We start from the raw sequence: 25,351 nt of genomic DNA on the forward strand, positions 1-25,351 counted from the left end.
TGACAAAAAAGGAAAAAATGATACAAATATCTTGATGTTTCAAAACCTGGACGATGTAAGACTTTTCATAATTTTTACTTAGTAATGGATGAACATCTTCTAAAAACAACAACCTGTTATTTTTCTGTGAGCCAACCAATCATTTTGACTCACCAGCTGGGCACTCAGAGGGGAGTTTTTGGAAAATTAAGTGTCTGTGGGTGGATTTTTCCTTCTAAAAACACTTTAAAAAAAACAAAAAACATGTTTTTGTTCATAAAGTAGACCTGATAAACCCAGAAGCAGACCTTTCTCCAGGACCAAACTGGATCTCCAAGTAGCATGATTTTTCTGTCATAGAGGTGACTGGTGGAGCCGGCAGGGGTCTCGGGGGGGGTGGGACACTGAACACTTTCTGCTGGTAAAGTTCATTCTGTGTTTTTGAACTTTTCTTTTCCCCCCCAATACAAACGAACACTTAGCTGGAGTGACTACTGTTATGGTGAACTCATACTCATGTCAGTTTCATCGCTGTTCCCTTACTAAAAAAAAAGAAAAGAAAAGAAAAAGAAAACAGCACATCTTACAGTTCATCATATAAAAGCTTTAGGCTGTATTCTTATTTATCCTATGCATGCAGCTGTATGATGCAGCCGCATTTCTGAATAGAAACCAAGACATTGGTACACTTCTGCTTTGTTTTGTACAATAAAAGATAAAATGTGCATTAGGTACGCTTGTACATGACATTGTACAATATTTACATACAATTCTTAATAGCATGAAATTTCAGGATTATCTATATACATATTGAAAATGTATCAGAAATATTTGGACTGTCTATTTTTCTTAAATATGTAAGGTAATGCTTGTAGCTTTTTTTTGTTTATTTTACTATCTTATACTAGAAAAAAATAGTTAATTCAGTGAGCTGTAGACAAATTGCAACCATTTTTGATGTTTCTCAGTATTTTTCCGTGTTTGTTTTTTTTCCTACAGTTTATAAACTGTAGTGGTGATTGGAATTTCCAGCACCTTCTGTGGTCAGTCATTAAGTCAAGTTGATGTCATGGAACAACGATGTACCACTGAAAGTCCATGTGTAGCACCTGTTAGAGAGCTCAGATCGCATCAAGGCTGAACGGACAAAGTCTCCGAAAGGCTTTGAGGACGTTCGACACATTCAATGTTATCTGGATATCTTCCTCCTCTTCGGCTTGGGGAGCTTCACCTGACGATCCCTCGATGGGATCTGAGGGCAGACGCAGAGGAAACGGTATGGTGGTAAATACAGGAAAAGCAGTAACGCATGAGAAGAACCAAAACGGGCCAATACTCACTGTGCCCGACATCTTGTCCAGCTCGCTCATGGCCTCGTGGATAGCAGCTTCCAAGTGATTATTCAGTTTCCCCGGTCTGTTGGACAACATTAATGCAGTTTACTTTTAAACCAAAGAGCATCAAAATTATGAGGAAACCTAAAACGCCAGAATGAGTAATCATGACAGCTATTTCAGGCTGAACAGTGGCCATAAGTTCAGCTACCTATGATTTAGCAGATTTTTTTAATGAGTCCAAGCAGAGGAGGCTGATGTTTAAATTAGCTTTTAATCTAAATTCAGTGCCGTTTTAGAGGCAGATAGAAGTAATAAGTCCAGAGGCCGAAGACAATAACTTCCATTAATTTTTGATGGATACAGATCTGTAAGAAACACAGAGAATAGGCTTGTAAATCCTAAAAATCTACAGAAGGACCATCTAACCCGGCATGCCTCTCATCCCTCAGTCTCACAGAATCAGACTCCACCATCGTGGACTACAGTCAGTAATGGTGGCTCTTGTTTTGCTGTAGAGATAAGCTGAGAGCCAGAGAATCATCTTAACCTGAACGTGCAGCAGCTGAAGAACTGGTTCCAGGTTTGAGATCTCTAAATGCAGCTGATGACAGTGGAGTCCAGCTACAGGATGTGGAACTGACTGGACTGAGGTTTATATCTATCTGTTGTGATGTTTTTAGTCTGCTTCTCCTTCAGCATCTTGTGGTTCTTTACAGGAAAATGGCCCATTGATGTGCCAAAACAGTAATGAGACCTGCTATGATGTATGGCTTGGAGATGGTGGCACTGACAAAAAAGACGGGAGGCTGAGTTGGAGGTGGCAGAGCTAAAGATTTTCATTACTACTTAATGATGAGTACATCAGAGGGACAGCTCAGGTTGAGTGGTTTGGAGACAATGTTAGAGAGGCAAGGCTGATGTTGAAGCTGGAGCTGCCAGTCAGGAGGAAAAGAGGAAGACCACAGAGAAGATTCATGGATGTAGTGAAGAGCAGAGCTGCATGCAGAGAGTTGGAGTGACAGAGGAGAATGCTAGACACAGGGTGAGATGATCTGCTGTGGTGACCGCTAAAGGGAGCAGTGTGGCAAGGATAATGTGGAAGTTATAGGGAAATATATGTATGCTTCTAACATTATAATCTTTATTCCCACTGTACACTGTAATATTTTCAGGTGAACTTATGGCTAATGGATGCAGAGAAGCTGCTGCAGAAACTTTAATTTTGAGTGTTTACAATATGTCATGCTAGAAGCTTGTTTAAAGAGAAGCATGAATGGGGGGGGGGGGGGGGGGGTGTGACTGTGATGATTTCACTGTAATTTGTTTGCTGCTCAAAGTTTTACAGAATCAGCAGTTCGTCCATATTTGGGTGTTAAAATGATATGAGCTGCTGTAATGCATAATTCACTCAAACACACCTTAAGCTTTAATTTTTGAATTATTGAAAGAAAATTTGTTTTGTAAAAAGCAACAGATAAGGACTGTCTAAATCCTCATGTAATACCATAATTAATGACAGAGAGTTTATATCTATCCTAGATAAAGGAAACTGTATATGTGTAATTGACACAAACAGACCCATTAAATAAAGTATTCCCAGTTACTTGAGCATTAATGGTCTATTTACTGTCTCAAAGCATACACAGTTTTGTTTAAGAACTCTGCCTTTCCTTTGCTGCAGGACACCATGTTTAACCACTAGGTGTCAATGCTACTCTGGATAAACACCAACAGAGAAACCATGAAGAGGCTTCACTCAGATTTCAGCTCAAACTACAGCGAGTATCAGCCAAAGTTAGGTTTATATTATTACTCAATGAAGCACCAATGTGGTGGGCAGGGTTACTTACTTCAGGCCTCTTTTGGCGGCACGGTCGAATGCCTCCAAGTCATGCGTTAGTGTTTTTAGCTTCTCCGGCTCTACCTGTACAAAGAAAAGAGGAATCATTTGAGCACATTTAGCACCGCACTGAGAATTTCCCACCAAGCACCAGGAACTGATGCTGAATTTGAACTCTCGCCTATCGCTTCAGCACGTCTAGCAGATAATTTGGCAGTCACAGTTTGTCGGACCTGCTCTGTTCTGCACTTCTGATTTGGCAGGTAAAGCAGTGGATGTGTTTTTGGAGCATTTAGGAGTCCATCTGCCTTGATGGCCACTGGACAAAAAAAACAAAAAAACAAACTTGATTTATTTCTGACTTTTTAGTGTTGCAATAATTTTAAATCACAGTCACATACAAGTTATTCTTGACTTAATGGCTCGCAACTATCTTTAAATGAAAAATAATTTAGTGTAACCTAACACTCCAAAAGTTTTTATACAGGGAACGCCGCTCACAGTCTGTCTGTGGAGTTGGCCGGTAAAACCGTGACAGGTGGTCACAGACTACGCTGGTCCCTCACCTTGGCCTGCTCCCGCAGCTGCATAGCAGCGCTGTGCACTTGCTCGTCCCCGGCCAGCTTGGCAGGCCATGGTGGGAAGCCCTTCAGCTGGCCCCAGACCAGCTCTCCCATGTTGAAGGTCCTGGACCGGTAGTGGAGCAGCTCTGATGAGGGAGAGTCTGGCTGCCGGAGGTCTTCCTCACTGCTCAGGCTCTTTGTGTCCGAAGGGCTGGGTGCCATGCCGTTGAAGTGGCCATTGTAGTGGCTGTAGTCTTTGGCTGTGGCCAGAGGCCCCTCCAAGCTCGTGGAGGAGCTGGGCGACTGGTCATCATCCTGTCGTGGGGGGCCCAGGACTTCTCCATAGCCCCGGGTGTTGAAGTGAGGCGTGGCACCGTTGATGTGGGCGCAACGTTCCACTGTCTGCTCCAGACGCTCCTTGTAGTTAGCCGGCGTCCGGCTGCAGTTGTTGAACCGATAGCCATCATCAAGAAAGGCCTTATCATGGGCCATGGTCAGGCCATGGTCGTTGGATCCCTCAGTGGGGCAGGGTGGGGCAGGGGCCAGACTGGCGGGTCGCTCCATGCAGGGACTACTCCTTACTTGGGTAGAACACTCTAGGAACTCCTCGCCACCCCAGGCGTTACTGTTGCTCTGACTGTCAAAGCCTCCCCCGTGATGCGTCTCCCCATCCCACTGCCCCCTAGGAGTCCCACGGCCAGGGGAACGGAAGTAGTCATTGGCTTCGGGGCCATCCGGCGTGCTCTTCCCTGGATCCATGTTCTTCTGACCCCGCCCAGGCCTCACCTGCCGCGCTCTGGCTTGCTGGGGTAAAGCCTCCCCTTCCTGGTGTCCGTGCAGGACTGCGCTGACTGCCTGGGGTAGGTTGACAGGCTCCCTTATCGAGGCAGTGAAGGCACTCATGGCGCTGAGGGCAGGCACCGGACTCGCCTGTGTCGTCCCGCTCACTGTCGTGGTGATGGTTACATGCACACCTTTGCTGGCGGCATTCACCACTGCTCTGTAGATGGCATCCACCGACTCTGGCCCTCCGCCAGGGCCCCTGTCAGAGCCAGACGTACCGGCTGGAAGTCCCTCACCTTGGGGCTGCTCCTCCCCAAATTGTGGGTGTGGCAGCATCCCCTGCTGTGGACACAACAGAGAGGCATTATCGTGATTAAAAACGTAACAAAACCATCTGAAATGCTACATAGCTCAAAACGTGGCTCATCGCTCGACCTGGTAGTTCTGGTAGAGGCAGGCCATGGAGCTGGAGTTGGCGTTGTTGCCATCGGTGTATGGCGTGTTGTCAGAGAAGTGTTGCTGCCCTTGGTAGGCGGGGTGAGAGGCCACTGCTTGCTGCATGCCCTGATGGACTTGCTGCGGATACATCTGACCTCCGCCGGCGTTGACGTGCGGCTGCAGGGGGCCCATTCCACAGCCAAGTGACGAGGGGTTTCCTGCAAAACCACAGGGACACATGAGCTCGTACCGTTGGGCGCAGGGTGTCACTGATGTATTTTGGCCTGACAGTACTTACACTGCAGGCGCTAAAATAACCAACTGAAATTTGCACAACTAAATAACTTCCCCAAAACTTACATATTAGGAGAAAGATCAAAGAAACTATACAATCAGATTTGATGTGTTTTGGATTTTCCAGTTTGATTTGAAATAGATAAAACTACAAATGACAAAGCAGGCTGATGTGTAACTGTAGCTGAATTTTTAAAGTAATCTGCAGCTTTCAATGCAGTCATTACCAGGAGAAGGAGCAGGGTATAACATTTGGAGCTTTCACTGTATTTTCTGTTGGAAGTTGGTCCAATTTTTTCCCACTTCTGATACAATCCCAAAACCTTTGCTTTGGGTATCTTTTGATAACAGCTGATCTGAAACCAGTGTTTAATGAGCTGCACTGTGAGGATGAGACTGTTAATTACAGTTTCATGTGTAAGGCAACAACAGGCAACAAATAAAATGAAAAAACATAAAAATAAAAATGAATTTATGTTCTTCACTGAATTAGTTCGTACTACACTGTAGACGCGAACAGCTGCAGACGCCATGGACCGACACTCACTCCTGCTACGCTTCTTTAAAGTCCACCTGAAGTCTGTTGAAAAGCTGCATGCAAAGTTGGCGTACTGTAATGTTGTGTTGACTGTCTCAAATCTGCATGCTGCTGTCATTTATTGCCAAGCTCATTTCACCTTTACCTGTGTTCACCACCTCAAATTCAGCTGATGAAGGAGAGCTGATAAGTGAAATCATACCAAGTTGGTATCAACACATTTTGTGACCATAATAGCGCACTTATAAGCTTCACTGTGAGTGTTAAACTGAACACAGCACAGAGCAAGTGATAGCAATTCAGCAATGCTGTCTCAACTGACCGCAGTTTGCAAGTTATTCAAATCAAATGTAGAAAAGCTGGAATGAAACGCCTCAGAAACTGCGGAGCCTCTGCTACGCCCTCAGTCTAGGAAGCCAACCCAGAACAGCAGGACTGAACTGAATAGATCGGCTTGTTGTCATTGATACTCGACCCAGGTCTTTGAGTCAGGATTGGCTGATGGGACAAAGTGATGGAGGATTTCTTTGACTGTGTCTTACTGAGTGTGGAAAATCATTTTATTGAATTTTTTTTTCAATTAAAAAAAAAAACGATGGGGGAACTCCCCCCCCCATCTGTTCTGGAAATGGACTGCTGATAAAATATGACTGTTTCTGAGGTGGTTTTTCATGCAGTGGTTTTATTGCTGTATACCCCTCCCCAACCCTTCCAGACCAAATTTGGCTGTATGTGGGCCAATGAACTAAAATGGTTGCAACCATGACTAAGCTTTGGTGAATAATTTATCCATTAGTTTTTTTTTTTAAACCATTTACACTGTTAGGTGCTACTGATTTTAAATTTTCCTCCTGCCAGTATTTTCACATTAAAGTGAAATGAACAGGCTATTGTGGAGTGTAGAGCGCAGTGTGAAGGTGATGCTAGTTATACTGGACTGCATGAACATTTCACTCACATTTACTACTAAAAATAGACCTGCAATAGAAACATATTTAGAAGCACTGTGTGAATAAAAACTATTACAATATTCAGCCCAAGTTGCTCCTGTTTTTCTCCCAAAAAAAAAAGAAAAGAAAAAGGTCAACAAAAAAGCAGCAGTATAAGTGAAGCTGACGTAGTCTAATGTGTACACGGAGACTGTGAGCTCAGGTGGGTTCACAGAAAACTTTGTTCTAGCTTTTAAAACAGCAGAGCTTGTCACTGTACTTGTGATTAAAACCTTTAATAGTAAAAAGCTAGCCTTCTTTATCAAATCTCCTGTTCAGTGAGATCAACAATGAAGATAAGAGTCTCTTCAGCTGCTCCAGTCCACAGCTGTTCACTGTACTCAGAGATAAAACTACTGTAAAGCTACAGAAGTTATCACAGAGCTGGCAACCTGTCCTACTTTCTTGCAGTGATACCTGCAGCATGCAGGAGTGAGTCTAAATCTATTTCTTTACATTTTTAACATTATCTACAACTAGATTTGTTTCTAGACTTTAGGAACTTTATTCAGATTTTGATTCAATATAAAAATAAAAGCTTTTTCTGTATAGCTTGGAGCCACTCTCCCTTTAAAAAATTCATGTAACATTGGACACGGCTTTTGCCGCATCAAGTGGCCTTATGGCCCATTTATGTTCACCGTTCTCACCCTTGCAAACGGTGCCACACACCAAAAGTTACATCACATCCACTGCTGCAAGCCGCGCTTTGGTGTCATTTTGGTCAGTTGTGCACCTCTTACGTTTTGTAATCTCACACCGGTGCTGCCAGGTTGAAGACAAAAGTGTATGATTGTGTCTGTTTTTACTGCCATTTTAAAGATATCAGTACAGAAGCTCACAGATTATATGTTGCAACAGCTTGAAAAGATGAGATGTGATTTCTTTGCTTCCGGATTTGACGTCTTCTCCTCCTATATCAGCGCTTGGTCTGAGTGGCGACACCTATTGTTTAGAAGAATACTGCAGCAAGGACTCGCACCCTCAGCGACGGAGCTGTGGCGATGTCACTGTTTGCCGCAGAGTAAATTGGACCCACTACTCTGAACTAATTCAAAGAGGGAAGGGAATTATATTCCCTGACCAGCTGGTGAACGGTTCCTGGAGGTTGCTGGCTGAAATCAATCACAAAGAAGGTGCTGTACAAAAGCCCTCCTTGTGATTGCTTTGGTTGTTAGCGACCACAGTCACCCATAGTTTGCATGCAAGATGCCAACTTGTCTGCAGACACTCAGTGAACAGTAGCAGTAACCTGAAAATATTCACCTTCAAATTAATAGTTAGTGCCTTACCGCTGCAAGCAATGCAGTTCAAAAAGCACAACTTTTACCTTAAAGGCAAACGTTCTCCATTTTTTAAAATTTTTCACAGGTTTTTCTACGGCTCAGCAATTAGTTGGAGAGTGATTGCAGACAAGTTGGTGTCTAACATAAAAACTACTGGTGACCGCAACAACCAAAGCAATCACAAGGAGGTTTTTGGTGCAGCACCATACACCTCTTTGGGATCAGTTTCACTCCAGCTCACCAACTGGTTGAGGAATCCACATTCATCCCTAGCAACTGGTGGTTGCCAGGTGGTCACCAACCAGCCTAAGACTGCTACCAGAGCTTCTTTCACCAAAAAAAAAAAAAAAAAAAAAAAAAAAAGGTAAGCAGGTCTTTGCTATTGAAGCTTCTCCTCAGTGGGCCAGTCTGCCCAGTAAAACCAGAATGGCAACAACTTTTAAATCTCTTCTTATAATATTCTTTTATCAAAAAAAACTTTTCCTAATGTGTGTTTTTATTCTTGTGTGGCATTGTTTTTATTTGCCTCGTCTTCTGTCATATATCATTTTTCATTTCTTTCCATGAAGCACTTTGTTACTTTTTTAACTCAAGTGCTATATAAATAAAGACAATAATTAAAATGAAACATTTAAGCAGCTGCAGTGTGTTTTTTTAATTTCATGCCATTGTGTTTATCTGTGTAATAAACCTCTCTATTCAGTAGACTTTAAATCTAGAAAATGAGCTCCTGAAAAAGTGTCCCTCGACCGTGGCTTCTACAATCAAAGAAAAAAGTTGCACATTACCAATCTGTTGCACTCAAAGCTAACAGATGGACCCGCTGCCAGATGCACGGTACAGCCAGACTTGTTAGCGAACCATCCAAGGACAGAACATGAAGAAAAAATACACGGAGGCCACAGATGTATCAATGAATGAAGAGAAAGCCCAGCAGCAATGTTATGCAGACAAAGCCGGAGCACATACAGGATCTCAGCGGCCTAACGTGTGTGTGTGTGTGTGTGTGTGTGTGTGTGTGTGAGCAGCGACTGGAGCAGCTGGTGCGATGCGATGTAGCTGAAGGGCAGCTGTGTGTGTTCTCCATTTTTCCCCTACTCTTTTCTTTCTTCCTCTCTCTCTCCTCTCACTGAGAGCCATGACTCGGCCATCCCCCTCCCTCTTCCTCCCCACGTCCTCCGCTGGTGCTATGATATAGTGACGGCTGTTGCCGGGAGAGGTTGCCTTGGTAACCAAGTGATGATTGGTGGTGCTGTCCGCTGCCAGGAAGCTTGTTTGGGGTGGGCGTGGGGGTGGGGGTTATGAGGGTCGGGTGGTGTGATTTTAGCCTGCTGGGGGATGGGGGTGGCGGTCAGCTGGGTGGGAGGGGTTTACAATGAACTTTGGAGTATTTGTTGATGGCAGGAGTGTAGGGTGGGGGGGACATACAAAGCTCGCTCGCTGTATAGAAACAGATGGTCAGAGGCTAAAGCTAAGACGCCAATGACTAGGCCACTTTCAAAGACTTTCAGTGCTCTTCAGACAGTAACATCCACCATTCAGTGACAAAAACACTATTTAACCTGCTCCCACCCACCCATATTTACTGAACATTTCCCAACATGTCTAAATGGTAATGCTTCTAACAGAACAACTCCAAGGCCAAAATCCATGCATGAGGCTTTATTTGAAAGCTACTGTCTTCTAATGTATGACGGTGTATTTGTTTAAGCTAAGTGAGCTCAACTATCACTCAAAAATTATTTATAAGCAGTCAAATCTGAGTCACACACATAGAGCAAAGTTCAAACTTTTATCATTCACTTTATGCGAGTTGTGGTGTCCTTTCTAAAACTGCAGTTTTCACTCACATCTGTGACACTGAAATTTTAATCACTAGAAAACCTTTAACCAACATTAAAGCTGCTAGCTATACTGTGGGAATCTACTGAGTAAAACAAGGGAGTTCCCTGCAATGCTACTCATATACACTAAGACAAAATCCAGCCAAACTAAGCCAACACTAAGAATGGGAAAGATGATTGGCTACAGCCATGAGTGGCTGACATGTTTGATTAGTGTGTCATTACAACTTCCAACAAATTGATGCGTTCTCATAAACAGAAATAATCCATTAAAAACACACAGGAGCAGACGCCCGTTTGTGTGAGTTGCCATGTTGACCCGCCATCTTGAATACACTGGCTAAGATCGCCGTTCTGCCTAATTATGTTTTAAGAATGAATGTATAGAGATCGGGAAACGTAGCGTGCCTTATTTACTTTTAAGTTAAAGATCACAAATAGCTCTTTCAAACTATATTTATCACAGTTAACATCTGTAGATGAATATTTTAATCATCTCTTTCTCGTTATGTCTCTCTCTCCCCCTTCATTTCCACCTCATCCTCTTCCTCCTCGCCTCAAGCTTCATCTGCTCAACTGAAGTCACAAAAATGCACAAAAACATGCATAAACATGCTTTTTGTTTCCTGATATTGTCACAATTATTTATTGTCAGCAGATTAGACATGCGATCCTCCCATATCCAGACAGCTGGCAACGAATCGGCTAAATAACAACAGCAGCTGGTTATGAGCTAACGTTATACCAGACTGTTAGGCTTGAGTGTGCTAAAAATAAACACTGATTACATTCTCACATCACGAGAGTTTATTCACTAAGCATCCGTCAATGTTAGATCCCCCTCAAAGAAAGTTTCACTAACATCAAGTAACAGCAGCTAACAGAGGTTAACAGCAGCACTTACCAACAGAAAAGTTCAAGTTATTCTCAACAACTCACCATCAGTATCGCTGCCATCAGACAGAAGTGAGCTTTGCTGACTCATCGACCCGTATCGGACTCCTTTTACAGAGTTTTACAGCCTCCTCCAGAGTAAATATACATGGACAGCTGTGGTAAACAGCGAATTGAGCCTATACTCACTACAGAGGAATGGCAGCCAGTTTTTGAGGTGATGGGTAAAAATGTAAAATACAGCAAAGTATTTAATTGACACATATCCATTTCTTATTCCTGATTTATTTCTAAGTGTTTATACACAAACTGCAGTAGAAACACTCAGGCCAGTTGCAGCCATCATGGGGTATGGTATAAATTTAATATTTTTGATCTCTTGGCTAACTAAAATGTCTTTGTCCGAAAGTGCCCACCGTAGCTAGGATTATGCAAGGTTCTAGCAAGAAGTTGATCGCCCAGCGATTTCAGGCAAACCCGTTAGTGGAAGGAAACGGCGCACTGGCACACGTTGACTGACTATCTAAGTGTAACTCTTGTGGTTTATATGCAGAAAGAATTATCAATATAGCTGTTCGCCATCACTCAATCAGCAAGCAGGCCAAGCATTTAGCGTTTAACATTAGCAAGGCTACACCAGGTCTAACGCACCAGGCTGAAATGCTTTTCTGGCTAAAACCCTGTCGTGAACTTGAACTGGGATGGGTAAGAAAACATAATTCAGCTGACTGCAATCTGCGATCTACTGACATCTAGCAGTGAAAATGTACATGGCTGATCTGGTGTATCACCCTTCAAATGCCCAACGCTGGGTGGCACCACTGTAGATGTATCACAAGGCATTATAAAGTAGATGATACAAAGGGCACATGAGACTGTCTTCTACACCCTAAGCAGGTTAACAACAGGAGACCAAATGGCATTATCCAGTGGAAATTAGTAGAAAAATAGTAAAACGTGGCAACATAATCTTGACAAATAAAAAACAGACGTAACAAGCAACAGGTGGAGGGAACAGGCTGTTTCTCTTTTTCTTCAGTGTTCGACTCCATATGGTGTTGAGTCAGACCTGCCTGCATGCTGGTTCAATTATAATGTGGAATATAGTCCTCTGTTTCCAAACAGCTTTGAGAATTGGTTTCATCTTCTGACAGTCAGAGCACAGCCTGCATGAACTGGGGTGTTACTTTCTATGATTTTTAATTTTACATCATGTTTATGCTCATTTCCATCTCCATATTTTTATTCTTGGACTCCACTAGAGTAGCTCTGCATGATTCACTGCTCAAAATAATCCTTAGTGCAGTTCATCCGGGGTCTGGACAAGTAAAAAAAGAAAATGTACTCTACTTGTACGTGTTTGTGAGCAGGAACAGATTCTTCCTCAAAGTCAACATGGCGTTGAAGCTGATCCATTTCAAAAGAAGTGCGTTTAGTGCCTGCATCACGTATGCTCGAGAATCCCACAAGGGGATGTTTCAACCTGACATCCAAGAAAATGAAGCCTTGCAATAGTGGCAACAGTTATCCAACCCCTAACTAACCCAGTAGGTTTACTGTGTTGATCTAACAGTTTTTTAGTGCCTAAACCCAACCTTTGCTGACTTTTTCCAGTCTCTAAAACCTGGAAGAACTTCCATGTCCGTACATGCAGAAACGTCAATTAAATGATTAAATGAGACCAATATGATGAAACACCAATTATTTCTGAATTTCTGAACTGTGTTCAGGAATATGAATAAAAATATGAGACTCATGAGCAGTTTTAGCGCCTCCCTCTTTAAACTAACTTTATGCAGATTGGCTCGTTCTCTTGAACAGTAGGTTCAGAGCACACATGCACAAAATAACCCCATATTATAGTGCAAACAGCCAAACTGAACCAGTTTAATGTCTATGAAACAGAGGAACAGAAGCAAGCACTGTTACCCTGGATTTCTGTTGAAAATTCAATGGAGAAAGTGCATTTTAGGTAAGATTCAAGGGTCACATCATCATGCGGGGCAAGTGGCTGCTCAAAGCACATGAAAGGTCTCCTTTTTTAACCTATATGCTGATACCAGGCTCATCTTGTAACAATGATTCCTTCTGAAAGAAGGATATATCCCATGAATCTGATGCTCAGAGCTGAATATAAAAATAATCACACTGGAAGTTAGTGGAAAGTGGATTCAGTTTCCGCCCTTAAAATTCCATGTGTATATCTCCTGTATGCAGAAAAGCCACAAAAAAATAATTTCAACCACTATGTACTTCGAGGGCCTGTAAATCTGAGGATATCCACAGTATGAATGTAAAATTTTGCTTTAATTATGCTAAAAATAACTCCAAAAAATTCTGAGGGGGTCAGATGGGACGTGCTCGCCGATTTTAATAATTTTTTTTAATGCTCCTCTTGAAAAGGCAGGAGCTGAATGCGTTTCATCCCAATACGACCAAAACCAAACCTCAAGCTGTAAATAATCTCATTAAAACATATGCCTCTTCTCACATTCCTACCTCCTGGCCTCTATAGAAGACCCACCTGAATTTCAATGACTTGACTTTAGGAGGAAAAAAAAATAACAGACCAACAGGGCACCTGGTGATAAGAACAGGTGGCCTGCAGCAGCCCTCGGTGATATCGCTATTATAAACCATACGAGGACACATGGACACACAATGAATACATAAACTCTGCTGAGGGGACGGCGAGTCCAGTTTCCATCAGCCGGCATGGAAGGAGGAAGAGGAAATTAACAAAAAAAGAAAAAGATGTAGGTCCATTCAAGGGTTTCAAAAACATACACAGTCACTCATATACACACAAACAGACACACCCCCACTGTAATACACAAGCAGTAACAGGCATGCACACACACAGGCCTAAACCCGCATCAAAGGCTTCACTCTGGTCTCCATTCAGGGTCTATCGTTACTATAGCGACCGGCTCACTGGGAGAAGCTCTTTAGAGCGCCCTATCTGGGCTGCTTTCCTTAAAGCGTGATGCAGATCCCATTTCCATCTCCTTACACCATTGACTGATGCTAGCATACAAATAAAACAAAGGGAAACACTGGCTGACTGACAATTAGCCCGGCTTCCAAAAGATGAGGGGGCTCCCGCTCATTAGCTCGGAGATACTGGAGGAACCTGACGGTCTAGGCTCGGGGCCTATCACCTAAATCCCTCGGTTTTAGTTCACTCATAACCATAGAAACCACATCTTCACCGAGCTCATCGCAGGGAAGGGAGGAGGGGACATAAACTAAGCCTGCTCAGTTTCTATGAGTGTTATCAGGCACATTTTTTTTTTCTTAAATACATGGCTTTTGAAAACTGTTCTCCAGAGTCTTAGCAACTACACTCACACACATTTTCCTGTCATTTTTCTCCAAAAGCACAGCCTGTAATGAGACAGTTGGCCCTCTCGCACTCCTAGACCTTCAGGTGTACTCTCAGTGACCTTCCTAGCACACACCTGAGTTCTCAGCTTACCCAAGAAGACCCTGGGTTAATTCTGCTTTCACAAAACTTATTCTTATTTCATTTTCATATATTTGTGGCTTCAAAACTATTTACAGAACCATGTGAGACCTCTTCAGAAGGTATCTTCTAGAAAAAAAAAAAAAAAGATAGAGGTTTGAGCTGCTTTGTTCACGCATAGTTAAGGCATCTTGTGACTGCTCAGCAAACGTGATCTGAGATGGCTGGTTGTTTTTAAGCAGTTTTGGCAGGAAAATGGAAATTAGGTCCAGTGATATGTTAAGAAACAACAACAAAAACATATATGGTACATAAAGGCTAAAGCAGAGTTTGTATAATTCTGACAAGCTTGAAAGTCAATATTTGGTGTAACCACCTTCATTCTTCAGCACAGCCTGAACTCTCTTAGGCAGCTTTCTTGTCATTTCTTTAACCTTAAAGCCGAACGTGTCATCGGGGACACAACATACTTCAAATGTCCCACTGTCCGCAGACTTCAGGCACCAATTACTGTAATAACCCTATGCTGGGTGTGACATACAAGTTCTCAGCTTTCATAAACTGTTTGAATCTGTCCGATAGGACAAACGGTCGTGTAATTACGGTAATTCAAAGTGCATTTGATCAGACGTCTCAGTGGTGACAAGCTCATTGTCAATCAGCTGTTCATGGTAGGTAAGGGCAGGTCACAGGTGCATCAGCGGCGATCGAGTGGATTTAAGATTAGTGGGAACAGGTCTGGTGGAGTGATGAAACCAAATTTGACATTTTTGGCTCAGTTTGTCATGGGATACAAGGACTGGACTGAAAATAAGTGAAAAAGCAACCAGTGTCCAAAGAAAAATTTTCAAAGACCTTCAGAAAGCCTGGAGAACAATTGCTAAAGACCGCTCTTTAAAAATGACAAGAAATTCTGGCTCCTTGGAAGCAAAATATAAAGAAATGAGGGGTGGCTCAAGAGTTCTGGATGGTATTGCATAAAGAGCTTTTTTTAAGTCCCTCCCCATTTAGACCCTATAACAGCAGTGGGCAAACTATGGCCCGTGAACCACACCTGGCCCGTTGGTCTTTTTAAACCAGCCCGCCAAAGATTGGTACAGAATTGCCCAAATCAAATCATATAATTATGACTGCTGTCGAGGATTCTGAGAATTGCTACAACAAAAACAAACACCAGACTTTGATGCACTGGCAAAAACAACACTGTTCCCACTAAAAGCAAATCTAAGTATTAACACTGTAATGCCTTTTTGTTTATGTTTGATATGTATGCACCAGATGTATACATATCATATCCAGCCTGGCCCGTCTGTTAAATTTCAAAAGGTCAATGTGGCCCCAGAGCCAAAAAGTTTGCCCACCCCTGCCCTATAAGCAACATTCACCCATTTACCAACACATCCATTCAGACCTACTTTATTCATGCAAGAGGTGAATTTTTCAAACATTACTAGCGTTAGATGATCTCCCCTACAGTCTGGTTGTCCCATCATCCCCCTGCATGATTCACCAGTGACCGATACAGTTTCTGTCGGGGTGGGTCAGCAGAAGAGGTTAACATGCACCTATTAAAGTAATGTCTTCCACCCTCCATTAAAAAAAACAAAGCCCACCTGAAGTTGTTCAAGTGCAACTATGCTGAGATGACTGAAACTGCAGAGCAGTACAAGGATTACTGTTGCAAACTGCAATTCCAACACAATGGAGTCTGAGCTGATATTTGCTCCACTTTCAAAAAATGGATATCAGTATATTAATGTATGCACCTCCTGCCCAAGCTAATGCTTTTCATGATTCTGGGGAGGTTATTTCATATTGTTTTTTAGGATTTCGCTGCTGTAATTAGTTAAGATTATTGATTATTACTATTTTAGAGACAGCATTTCCATACCTTCTTCTCATTTCTATATGTCTACATTTCTACAGCTCCAAGTAGGTTTAATCTTATCTCACCTGTCTCAGAGATGCTCTGGGTACAGCTTCCATCACCACCTCCATGTGGCATCACCATGTTAGTCCGCCCCATGCTATGAAGCTGCGAGGGGTGGGGGCCAGGGTGTGATAGTGGTGGGGGGTTAGTGTTGGGGCGCCCCAGCGGTATGCCATCAGGTCCCACCGGTGCACCACCTGGCCCCATAGGCCCACAGTTACTCATGGAGGAGGCCTGCATCTGAGCCATCATATCCGGGAACTGACCTGGACGTGGGCCCAGGTGGCCCCCAGAGGCATCCATATTCTGGCAGTGCTGCAGGGTTTCTCCCGGACCCCGCAGCCTCTGCTGGATGAGGAGGTTCTGCTGAGGGCCACCGGGTACCATGCCCGTGTTGTCGTTGTAGTGTAGCGATGTGACTCCTGGAGCACCAGACCCTGGTCCGGGGCTGAGGCCTGGACGATGGCCGCTCCCGGCCAGGTTGTGGGAACTCTGGCTGCTCATGGACTGGAGGAGCTGGGCCATGGAGGTGTTCGGGTGAAGGGTTCCGAGTCGGCCCACTTTTCGTAGCTGCTCAGTGGCACTGGGCCCTGGCATGTGGGGTCCTCCCATACCTGGCTTGTTGAGCATGCTGTACACTATGTTGTGGTCATGGTTTATGGAGCTGCCCCCAGACGATTGTTTCCGTTTGCGCATAGGATCCCTCTGCTGGGCCATGAGTTTGTCTCTGAGAGCCGCCCGGCCACTCTGGCCCTCAGGAGTGTTGAGCAGAATGGTAGAGTTTGGCGGGAGCATGGGGTTTAAAGTGCTGTGTCCTTCCATGCCTCGTGGACCACTCACGGAGCCAGGATGCCCGCCTCCCCCTCCATTACCTCCACCACTTGCCCCCATGACTGACATAGCAACACCACCAGCAGCCATGCCAGCAGTGCTGTTGCCAGCAGCGCTGAGTTTGTTTTGATTTGCTAGCTGTGCTTTGGCTGCGGCTGACAGGAGACTGCTGGCAGGGAAGGAAGCAGCATTCTGTTGGTTGAGGATCTGGTTGAGGGGCATCCCCAGGAGTCCCGGGTGACCCTTCTGGGAAGCGCTGGGTGTAGCCAGAGAAGATGACGAGGAGGAGGAAGAGGTGGGGGAGTACATGGGGTTGCTGTGCTGCTGGGCACCAATTGAATTTGCCATCCCAGGTAGCAGCTGGGAGTCTTTGTACTGGTGTAGTGCATCAGTTTTGTTGGTGGAAGGGCTGGAGGGCATGGCGGGCCTTGGAGACCCCATTGCTGATCTAGGGGAACGAGGAGGAACCTTTATGGTGCCACAAGGGGCCTGGTGTCCCGAGGGCATCGCAAAATTCCCGTGGTCAGAGGAGGTGGAGGATGAGCGTGAGCGATGAGGGGAGGCCTCTATTCTCCCATGCGCAGGCCCGGCCATGTGGACAGGGGAGGTGACGGGGGAGGGAGACATGGAGGAAGCCGGACCACCCTGTTGAGTCCTTTGAACATGGCCACCATGACCCACAGGCCCAGGCTTCACTGTGGGTAACGGTAAGTTGCTTGGCAAGGGAACAATGGCGGGAGGGGGTATGTTTACATTCATCACTGGTACCTGAGAGTGGATGTTAGGCTGGAAGTTGGAGGGGTTTGGGGCACTGGTGGGTGGTTGGCTGACTGGTTTGCTGGGGATGGGGTCCAGGATGCCTAGGGGGTCTTTTTCAGATGTCAACTGCCTTTTCTGAAGGGCACAAGATGGCGGTATGGATGGAGGGGGCGGTACGGGGTGCACAGGGGGCTGTGTTTTATGGTGAAATGTTGCACGGGGCATATCCATACCAGGGGGGAAGTTGCCCCGCGGTATGTTCATATTCATGACAGGGCTTTTGGCAGTGGCCGTTGGGGAGAGGGGCGTGCTAGTCCTTCCTGTCATGGCGCATGATGTCTGGCCCGCAGGAGAGCCGTGAAGCATCACACTTGGTGGGGAAAGAGGCGTCCTAGTGTTCCCATGGATAGCGGCTGAGCCAGGGCTACCGCCTCCTGGAAACCCACAAGGATTGGTCCTTGTAAAGCCCTCAGGGCTGCCGAGAGTGTCTGTACTGGGAGACTGCGAGCCATCTCCATACAGCTTAGCACCGGATGGAGGTGGGCTCAGCATGCCTCCATACCCAGACCGGTAAGGGGATTTAGGGCCTGGCTCCCCACTGCTCAGCCTCTGCGGCCTGGGGTACCCAGAGTAGTGCTCCGGCTGCTGAGCTCCACCCATCTCCTGAGGTGGATACAGCCTCTGCTGCTGCTGTCCGCCTGCCATCATCACCTTGAAAGGATTCTTGCAGTCAGGGCCAACAGCATTGGGCACACCATCGAGAGGTTTAGTCCTTATTGCTCGTTGAGTCGTGGAATGCACTGCAACCACAGATGACGTACCTTAAGGAGGAAAAAAAGAAAGTCTGTGTTAAACCAGGACCAACACCTTAGAGAAAACATAAGTCAGAGCAAGAAAGTCACTTTATACAAGCCAACCAGTTCCCCTCCATTTATATTTAGACCTAAAAATCAAGTAGAGATTTTAAAAGGAATTTAACAGGCTGGTGAGCTATTTTACTGAGATAGCCTTCTTCTTTCTTAGAAATAATGTCAAAACATGACAATTCCTGAATTGCCATGATCATAAATAACTTTATGCATTAATTTCTAATAAACTGGAGAGCTCTCGTTGCTGGACATCCTAAAAAGACTATCAGTAGGCTACAAATCATTCAGAACACTACTGCAAGGTTAGTAGCTAAACTGAACACAAACCACATCAATCCCCCTTCAGAAGAGCTACACTGGCTTCCAGTATTCCACAGAATTGATTTTAAATTACTTTCACATCCTAACTCGCACTCTTAGTTCCTCCACTGCCACTGTCCAACTGTCAGACATCCAACTCTCCTCACAGAGAAAATCTGGACTGCAGCTTTTGCCATTTATGCCCCCAAACTTGGGAACAGCCTGCCTCTAAATACAAGGGATGAAAACTAAGAAAAATGTCAAAAACACACTTATTTGAGCTTGCCTTTAAGTGGTGCAACCACGCTTTCTCCTCGTTGTCTATGTCTTACAACTTTTTAAAAGTATGTTTTATAAGTATATGTAGCATTTTTTAAGTTTTTCTGATTGTTTGCTTGTTTGTTTCTTAATATATTAATAACAATCTTAATTTTTTTTTCCTATTGTTGTGTCTGTAAAGCTGTACAAATAAGACTGACTTGACTAAAATATATTTTTAAAAACATGGCCACAAGCTCCCCTTCCAAATAAAAAAATAAAAGCTGGCGCCATTGACAAAACATCATCAACCCTAAAACATAATACAAAGTGAAATTTTTGGATGATTACTGACAAGAAACGCTCGAAAACCCCCCAAAATCTTTGCTTTGCTTGTTGTGTACGAAGTCAGAATTTTTATCTCTATAATGGAGAAACAACTTACCAAACTTGCTGATTTAGCCCAAAATTACCACCCAAATTTCACCAACAATGTCCTGTTTTTCTTGGATTTATAAGAGCTTACTTCTAAGTGCTCCTCCTCCTCCTCCTCCTGTACTGGTTAGTGTCAGAGGCGGATGCGTCTCCATGCTCTTGTGCAGCGTGGCCACAGCCAGCAGTTTCCTCTTGTGAATGCAGAGTTTGGTGACATCTTCATCTGCTTTCACGTCCTCCGCTGTTCTCTGTTTCACAGCCGCCCCTGGGTCGAAGTTGAACACCTGAGGAGAGAAATAAAAGTGGCGTAAACAGACGGAAATTCACAGCTACATGCACCAAGCTGCTGCGCTTTTCCTGCCCGCTCCTGCCTGCTTTTAATGTTCAGTCAGTAGTGTTTTATATTACCTGACATGTATATGTTTTACTTGTTTACTTAGAAACTGTTTGATTCATTGTTTTAAGCTCTTCACTGTTTCTGCTCTTTAATGTCATTCCATTATTTATGTTTTATTGTTTTCATTCCTGATTTCCAGTCATATATAAGCAGTTACACTGGGAAGATTCATGGATGTAGCGAATATCAGAGAGGGTTGGTGCGACAGAGGAGAGGGTGAGACAGAGGCAGATGATCTGCTGTGGCAACCCCCAAAGGCAGAAGCCAGAAGAAGAAGACAGTTACACTGGTGGATGCTCATGTGAAAGTTTTACATTATGAGGCCAGTGTATATACTGTAATGTAATGTATGTATGTGTTTCAGACTGCTCTAAATGCATGGATTCATGGGGGGGTTTTCTACTCCTGTGTATGCATGTTGTCATAAATACATGGTCATCTCAGGCACCCACCTGAGACCAATCAAAAGAAAGTTATCCTAAAGCGGCAGGAGGTCAGAGGGTGAACTGAAGGGTTGCACCAAGACCCAGTATAAGATAAAAAAGGATTATTGTGAACCATGCAAAGCTACTGTAGTAGAGCCAAAGAGGAAAAATACGATGTTGGAAATGGGTCCACTTGATTTTTTTTAATACCAGATGCATTTAGAAGCTGTTTGCTACCTTTAAACAACAAATCAGACCAATAAAACGTGGCAGTTCAAGCACAGTCACGTGCTCACCTCTATAAATAAATACATACATAAGGTCCAGCCCTGTACTATGAATCAAGTTCAACATACCAAAGTTTATTGGCAGCAGAGCGACTGATTTTATAAAGGAACATATTAGAATAACATGAAGATAATAAACACACAGTCTGAAACCAGCACAGCTGCTGCAGACAGATCAGCAGAGTGTGAGTGAAGAGTATTAAAAGTGCTGTATGAATGCGTGTGAGGTTTTAGCACTTTGGTCAGCAAGGCTGAAAAAGACCTGGTATATTTATAAAGTTTAGCCTCTCTGAAGCCAGGAAGGAAAGCAAACAAACAAACAAAAAAACCCGACTATGTGAGTTAACAGACAGCACTATCATTAATGGCTCAGTCACACTGGACAGCAACCTCCTTGCAACTAGTAAAAACCTGTGGTTGCTTCTGGCAAGCTACTGCAAGTAGCATCAACTGGTCGCCTAGATGCTGAGCGTGCAACCTCTGGACGGCCACTTTCAATCACAAGGTGATTGCACAGGTCACCTGTTGGGAGGCAACCTGTTTCCAAACAATTGCAGTCTCACTGAGGCAGACTCCAATCACTCCCAGACAGATGAAGGTTTGCAAATAACTGCCATCTAATTCATAAACACAGTCAGTCTGGGTCAGTCTGTGCCCATGAGTGCAACTCGCCTTCAATGCGTCTCTTTATACTAAGGCACCATTTCAAAGGCATTTCACTGTGCACAGTTGCTACAATTTTGTTTATGTTGCAGTCTCCAATCACTGTTTTCCTTAGTGTGACTGTAGCACAAGGCACGGGAAAATCTGATGGACTGTTATTCCATTAAATTAATCCTTAGATGTATCTTTTTTTCTTTGAGCTGCAGCCCCGCTGGTGTTTAACAGTCTGAGAACAGGAATAAATATAAAAACACAACTCAAACGAAGGCTTGGTCTATGTGCAAATTAATTATGAGGTCAACAAGTGCCCTGTTTGTATCCATGCACAGAGGTCTGAGGTGTATTCTAGGAATAATCATGCCATTTTCCAGAGAAGTCAGTGATTAGGAGGGACTGATTTCATAACTGTTCATCTCAAATCTCAAACATGCTAAAGAGCAGGTTTGGTCTGCAGCATAGGTTACCATAGTGATTAGAAATGAACCTTCGCCTTCGTAACACTGAAGTTACCTCACTGCACCCCCAAAAACCCTGCTTCAGAGTGCATGCCTCAGGTAAAGCCAGCATGTCACAAATATACCACAACAATGCTCGGTAATCTGATAGCAGCTGAGGGAGGATCTTTGAGGAAGAGTCACATAAATTCCAGTGAGTATCAAATAGTATTTTTCCTTGAAATGTCTGTCCCAAATCAATACACATGAAAAACCCTGCTTAAACAGTCCTTTACATCAGTGTATACAGACACACAGATATCCATCCAGCCACCCGTGGGCTTTTGGAGCAACTACAATTCTTTCAAGAGAAAACTGGGCTCTCCCATGATCGTGGATTCAGAGATAACAGTAAGCTTATTACCACGCTTTGTAACTAATCAGAGGACCCCAACCCCACCCCCCCCACCCCCCACCCCCAAAAAAAGATGCTGTGGGCCCAGAATAAGGATGGTGAGGATCAGTTATGAGGCCAGGAAGCTGCTTGCCTGAGCCACGTGATCACTCTTGAATATTATGTAAATCACATCCAGCTCTGGCAGCACACTACATTTTGCTCACGCTCATCATCTCTTGGGGCTGTCTTAACAGCACAGACTGTAATGTATATAGACTAAATCACAGATAAACATGGAGACAGAGGCTCTCCCGAGCACCTTGGAGTAATATCCCACATCTTAAGACGGTTAAGCCGTAAGCACACACTAATGTCCCAGAGCAGGAAATGATTCAAGTCTTTAAAAATATCTGCATTGTCATTTTCAGAGACTTAGAAGACAGTTTGGGGGGCTCAAAGTGGAAGAGCTGGAGCTACAAAATCATTCTGATAATTGTGGATTGTTGGGGACAAATTTAGCATCGGGAAGGATAATCGGTCGGATTACCCCATGTAATGTGACGCCTCACAAGACCCCAACATTTGTAGTTTGGTCCTACAGCGATCAGTGGTCAGCTCGGGTTCATTTCATACATCATGAGTATGAAATGGGAGAGGATTATGCTGCAGAGAAGCCTTTTCTGGATCTTCTTTCATAATTTCACTCCTGGAATTAACATTAATTTGACATGACCACAACCTCTGTGCTCTGTGAGGGATGAAACTTTTTAAAGCCCCCATTCAAACTCTCGGAGGTGACAGACATCTTAAAAAGGTAAAGTAACAACCCTCAAACACAAATAAATAAATGTATGTATAAATAATGAAGCAGCTGACTTTCAGAGTTTCTCCTCCCATGGACCCTTTTGCAGTGACACATGAACCAGTTCTTGTTTGGATGGCCCTACCACTCACAGAGGGCCCCAGAATAAGGACTACCATCGTGAACATGGTGGCGAGTCTGTCGAACCATGGCGTGAGAGTTTGAGGACCACCACAACCACTAGCCGACTAGCAGCGAAACACTGGAAGGGCTGGTGCTAATGGGTTAGCGGCAACTGAACATTCAAAATAAGAGCATGGGGACTGTCCACTAGCAAATTAAAAAAAAAAAAATCACTCTCAGATGGATTAACAAAAAATAAATAAATGCAAAATATACCTAGGCGGGCCATGTAAGGCCACAGTCACACAGGTCTGGAGACTGGCTGCCAACCGCCTGGCAAACAACGGTCACTAGGGAAAAATATTTGTTTCCCAGCGGGTTTGAAGTGCCTGCTGGCGGTCACTGGAAAACTGGTTGCTAACGTCAGTCACACAAGCCTAAATAATATATTCCCAGACAAGTTGGCAAGTGGTTGCTGGCAATTTCTCAGTAAAACTTATCACAAATGGTGCTACACTGAAAACCTTCCAGCGACTGCTTTGGTTGCTAGCTGCTATGGTCACAACGGTCTGCATGGAAGATGACTTGCCTTCAAACGCTCACTAACCAACATACAAATGGTAGTAAAACCTGAAAAGGTGCAATGCAAACTGAAAACAGAGAATGTTCACCTTCAAAGAAAAAGTTGTGCCTTACTGCTGTGAGCAACGCGTTCCAACTTTTACTCTGAAGGTGAACGTTCTCTGTTTCCAGTTTGGCTCACTCTCTTCACAGTTTCACTACCACTTAGTGAGCAGTTAGCAAGTGTTTGTGCTGCAACACCCTCTCTGTGCCCAAGTTCACCCAGCAACAACCAGCAACCTCCCACAACCACAACCACTTACCAACCTGTTGGGGATACACATTGTGACCGGTGGTTGCCAGGTGGTTGGCAATCAATTGTCTCTAGGCCTACACAACTGGAGTCTTTTATGGTCAAATAAACCACTGAAGCTCAACCCTCTTGCTGTTCAAGCAGCTTGTTTCAGGCAGTGAATAAACTGAGAGGCCTAGTTTAAGTTAAAGAAGGATTATTTTTAACTGTGACTCACACAAAGCTACTTTACTAGGGCCCAAGAATAAAAATGAGTTTTCAGTGGGTATTTTTAGTCTCAGATCTCACCTAAAACAGCTTTGGGGGGGGACCAAAACTTTCTCTATGGGGTACCATGTTAACTCACCTGGGTGAGCAGGTGACCCCATGAGAACAACCCAAGTCATTCCCGCCCACTCTCTCCCTGCTTTCTATACTGTGCTGTCAAATAAAGGCCGAAAATGCCAAAAACAAATTTCAACAAAATTTAAGTAAAATTTAACTACGGTATGCTTTTGTTTTGTAAGAGGTAACTGTCAAGGACTATCTAGATAAATGTAATTTTATTTGTACACCTTGCATTTAAGTTACTCCTTTGTGGATAACAATGATTGAAAGCCATAATTCTGTTACATTAGAACATGTCTATTGTAAATTAAGGAAACAACAGTAAACACTGCATGCTCTGGTTGCTTGAGGGTTAGAGATGGACAGAGAGGACCCTGTACAAAGAAACACCACACACTACTTTAAATTCAGGGGGCTTTGCTTAGCCCTAATTTGTGGACAACTGAATTTTAATTTCTGTCACAGATTGCCTCTTCTACCTTAATCTCTAAACAGGGAGTCATCTGGAGCTCAATTTGGAACAGCTGTAAAATCTCCAGGCAATTGCTGTGTTTTAAATGAATGAGGACCAAAAAAAAAAAAGATAAATTACCTTTTGGAGGATGAGTGGGCACTCCAAGCCGCATTTACAGGTTCCATCTGTCAGCAGGTAGGTCCTCACATGCTCCAAGCTGGACAGCACCGAGCCACTGGGACTGCACACAGAGAACAACAACAAGGTGCGGCTGAAGCTGGTGATGATCCACAGCAAAAACACTCCTTTTGTGAAGCCGTTTGATATATGATTCAATATTTTTAGACTTGAGCTCCTGAAAACCGATGCTTATGATGTTAAGAGTCGAAGAAGAAAAGAAAAAAGAAAAGACGGATGGGAACGTGATTTTGTTTTGTTTTTTCTGGCAGGTTAGAAGCTCCTTCAGGCCGATTTTGCATGCTTGTACGCATGAAATCAAACAGTAAAATCCTCCCACTCGATAACCACAGAGGAA

General features: G+C 44.0%; 1 protein-coding gene across 2 annotated transcripts in view; it reads right to left on the reverse strand.

Moving 5' to 3' along the window:
- Positions 1–594: 594 nt before the first annotated feature.
- The window catches only part of mbd5 (methyl-CpG binding domain protein 5), a 42,069-nt gene continuing 17,312 nt past the window's right edge, over positions 595–25,351 (reverse strand). For both annotated transcript variants that reach the window (XM_030751079.1, XM_030751086.1), the window contains exons 3-10: positions 24,955–25,057; positions 19,725–19,917; positions 16,205–18,592; positions 4,938–5,158; positions 3,723–4,844; positions 3,167–3,240; positions 1,320–1,395; positions 595–1,231 (exon numbers count right to left, since the gene is read on the reverse strand). In XM_030751079.1, coding sequence (XP_030606939.1) covers positions 1,169–1,231; positions 1,320–1,395; positions 3,167–3,240; positions 3,723–4,844; positions 4,938–5,158; positions 16,205–18,592; positions 19,725–19,917; positions 24,955–25,057 — 4,240 coding nt within the window. In that variant the 3' untranslated portion in view covers positions 595–1,168. The remainder of the gene's footprint in view (positions 1,232–1,319; positions 1,396–3,166; positions 3,241–3,722; positions 4,845–4,937; positions 5,159–16,204; positions 18,593–19,724; positions 19,918–24,954; positions 25,058–25,351) is intronic.

Source organism: Archocentrus centrarchus, chromosome 2, assembly GCF_007364275.1.
Source record: "Archocentrus centrarchus isolate MPI-CPG fArcCen1 chromosome 2, fArcCen1, whole genome shotgun sequence".
Taxonomy (NCBI): domain Eukaryota; kingdom Metazoa; phylum Chordata; class Actinopteri; order Cichliformes; family Cichlidae; genus Archocentrus; species Archocentrus centrarchus.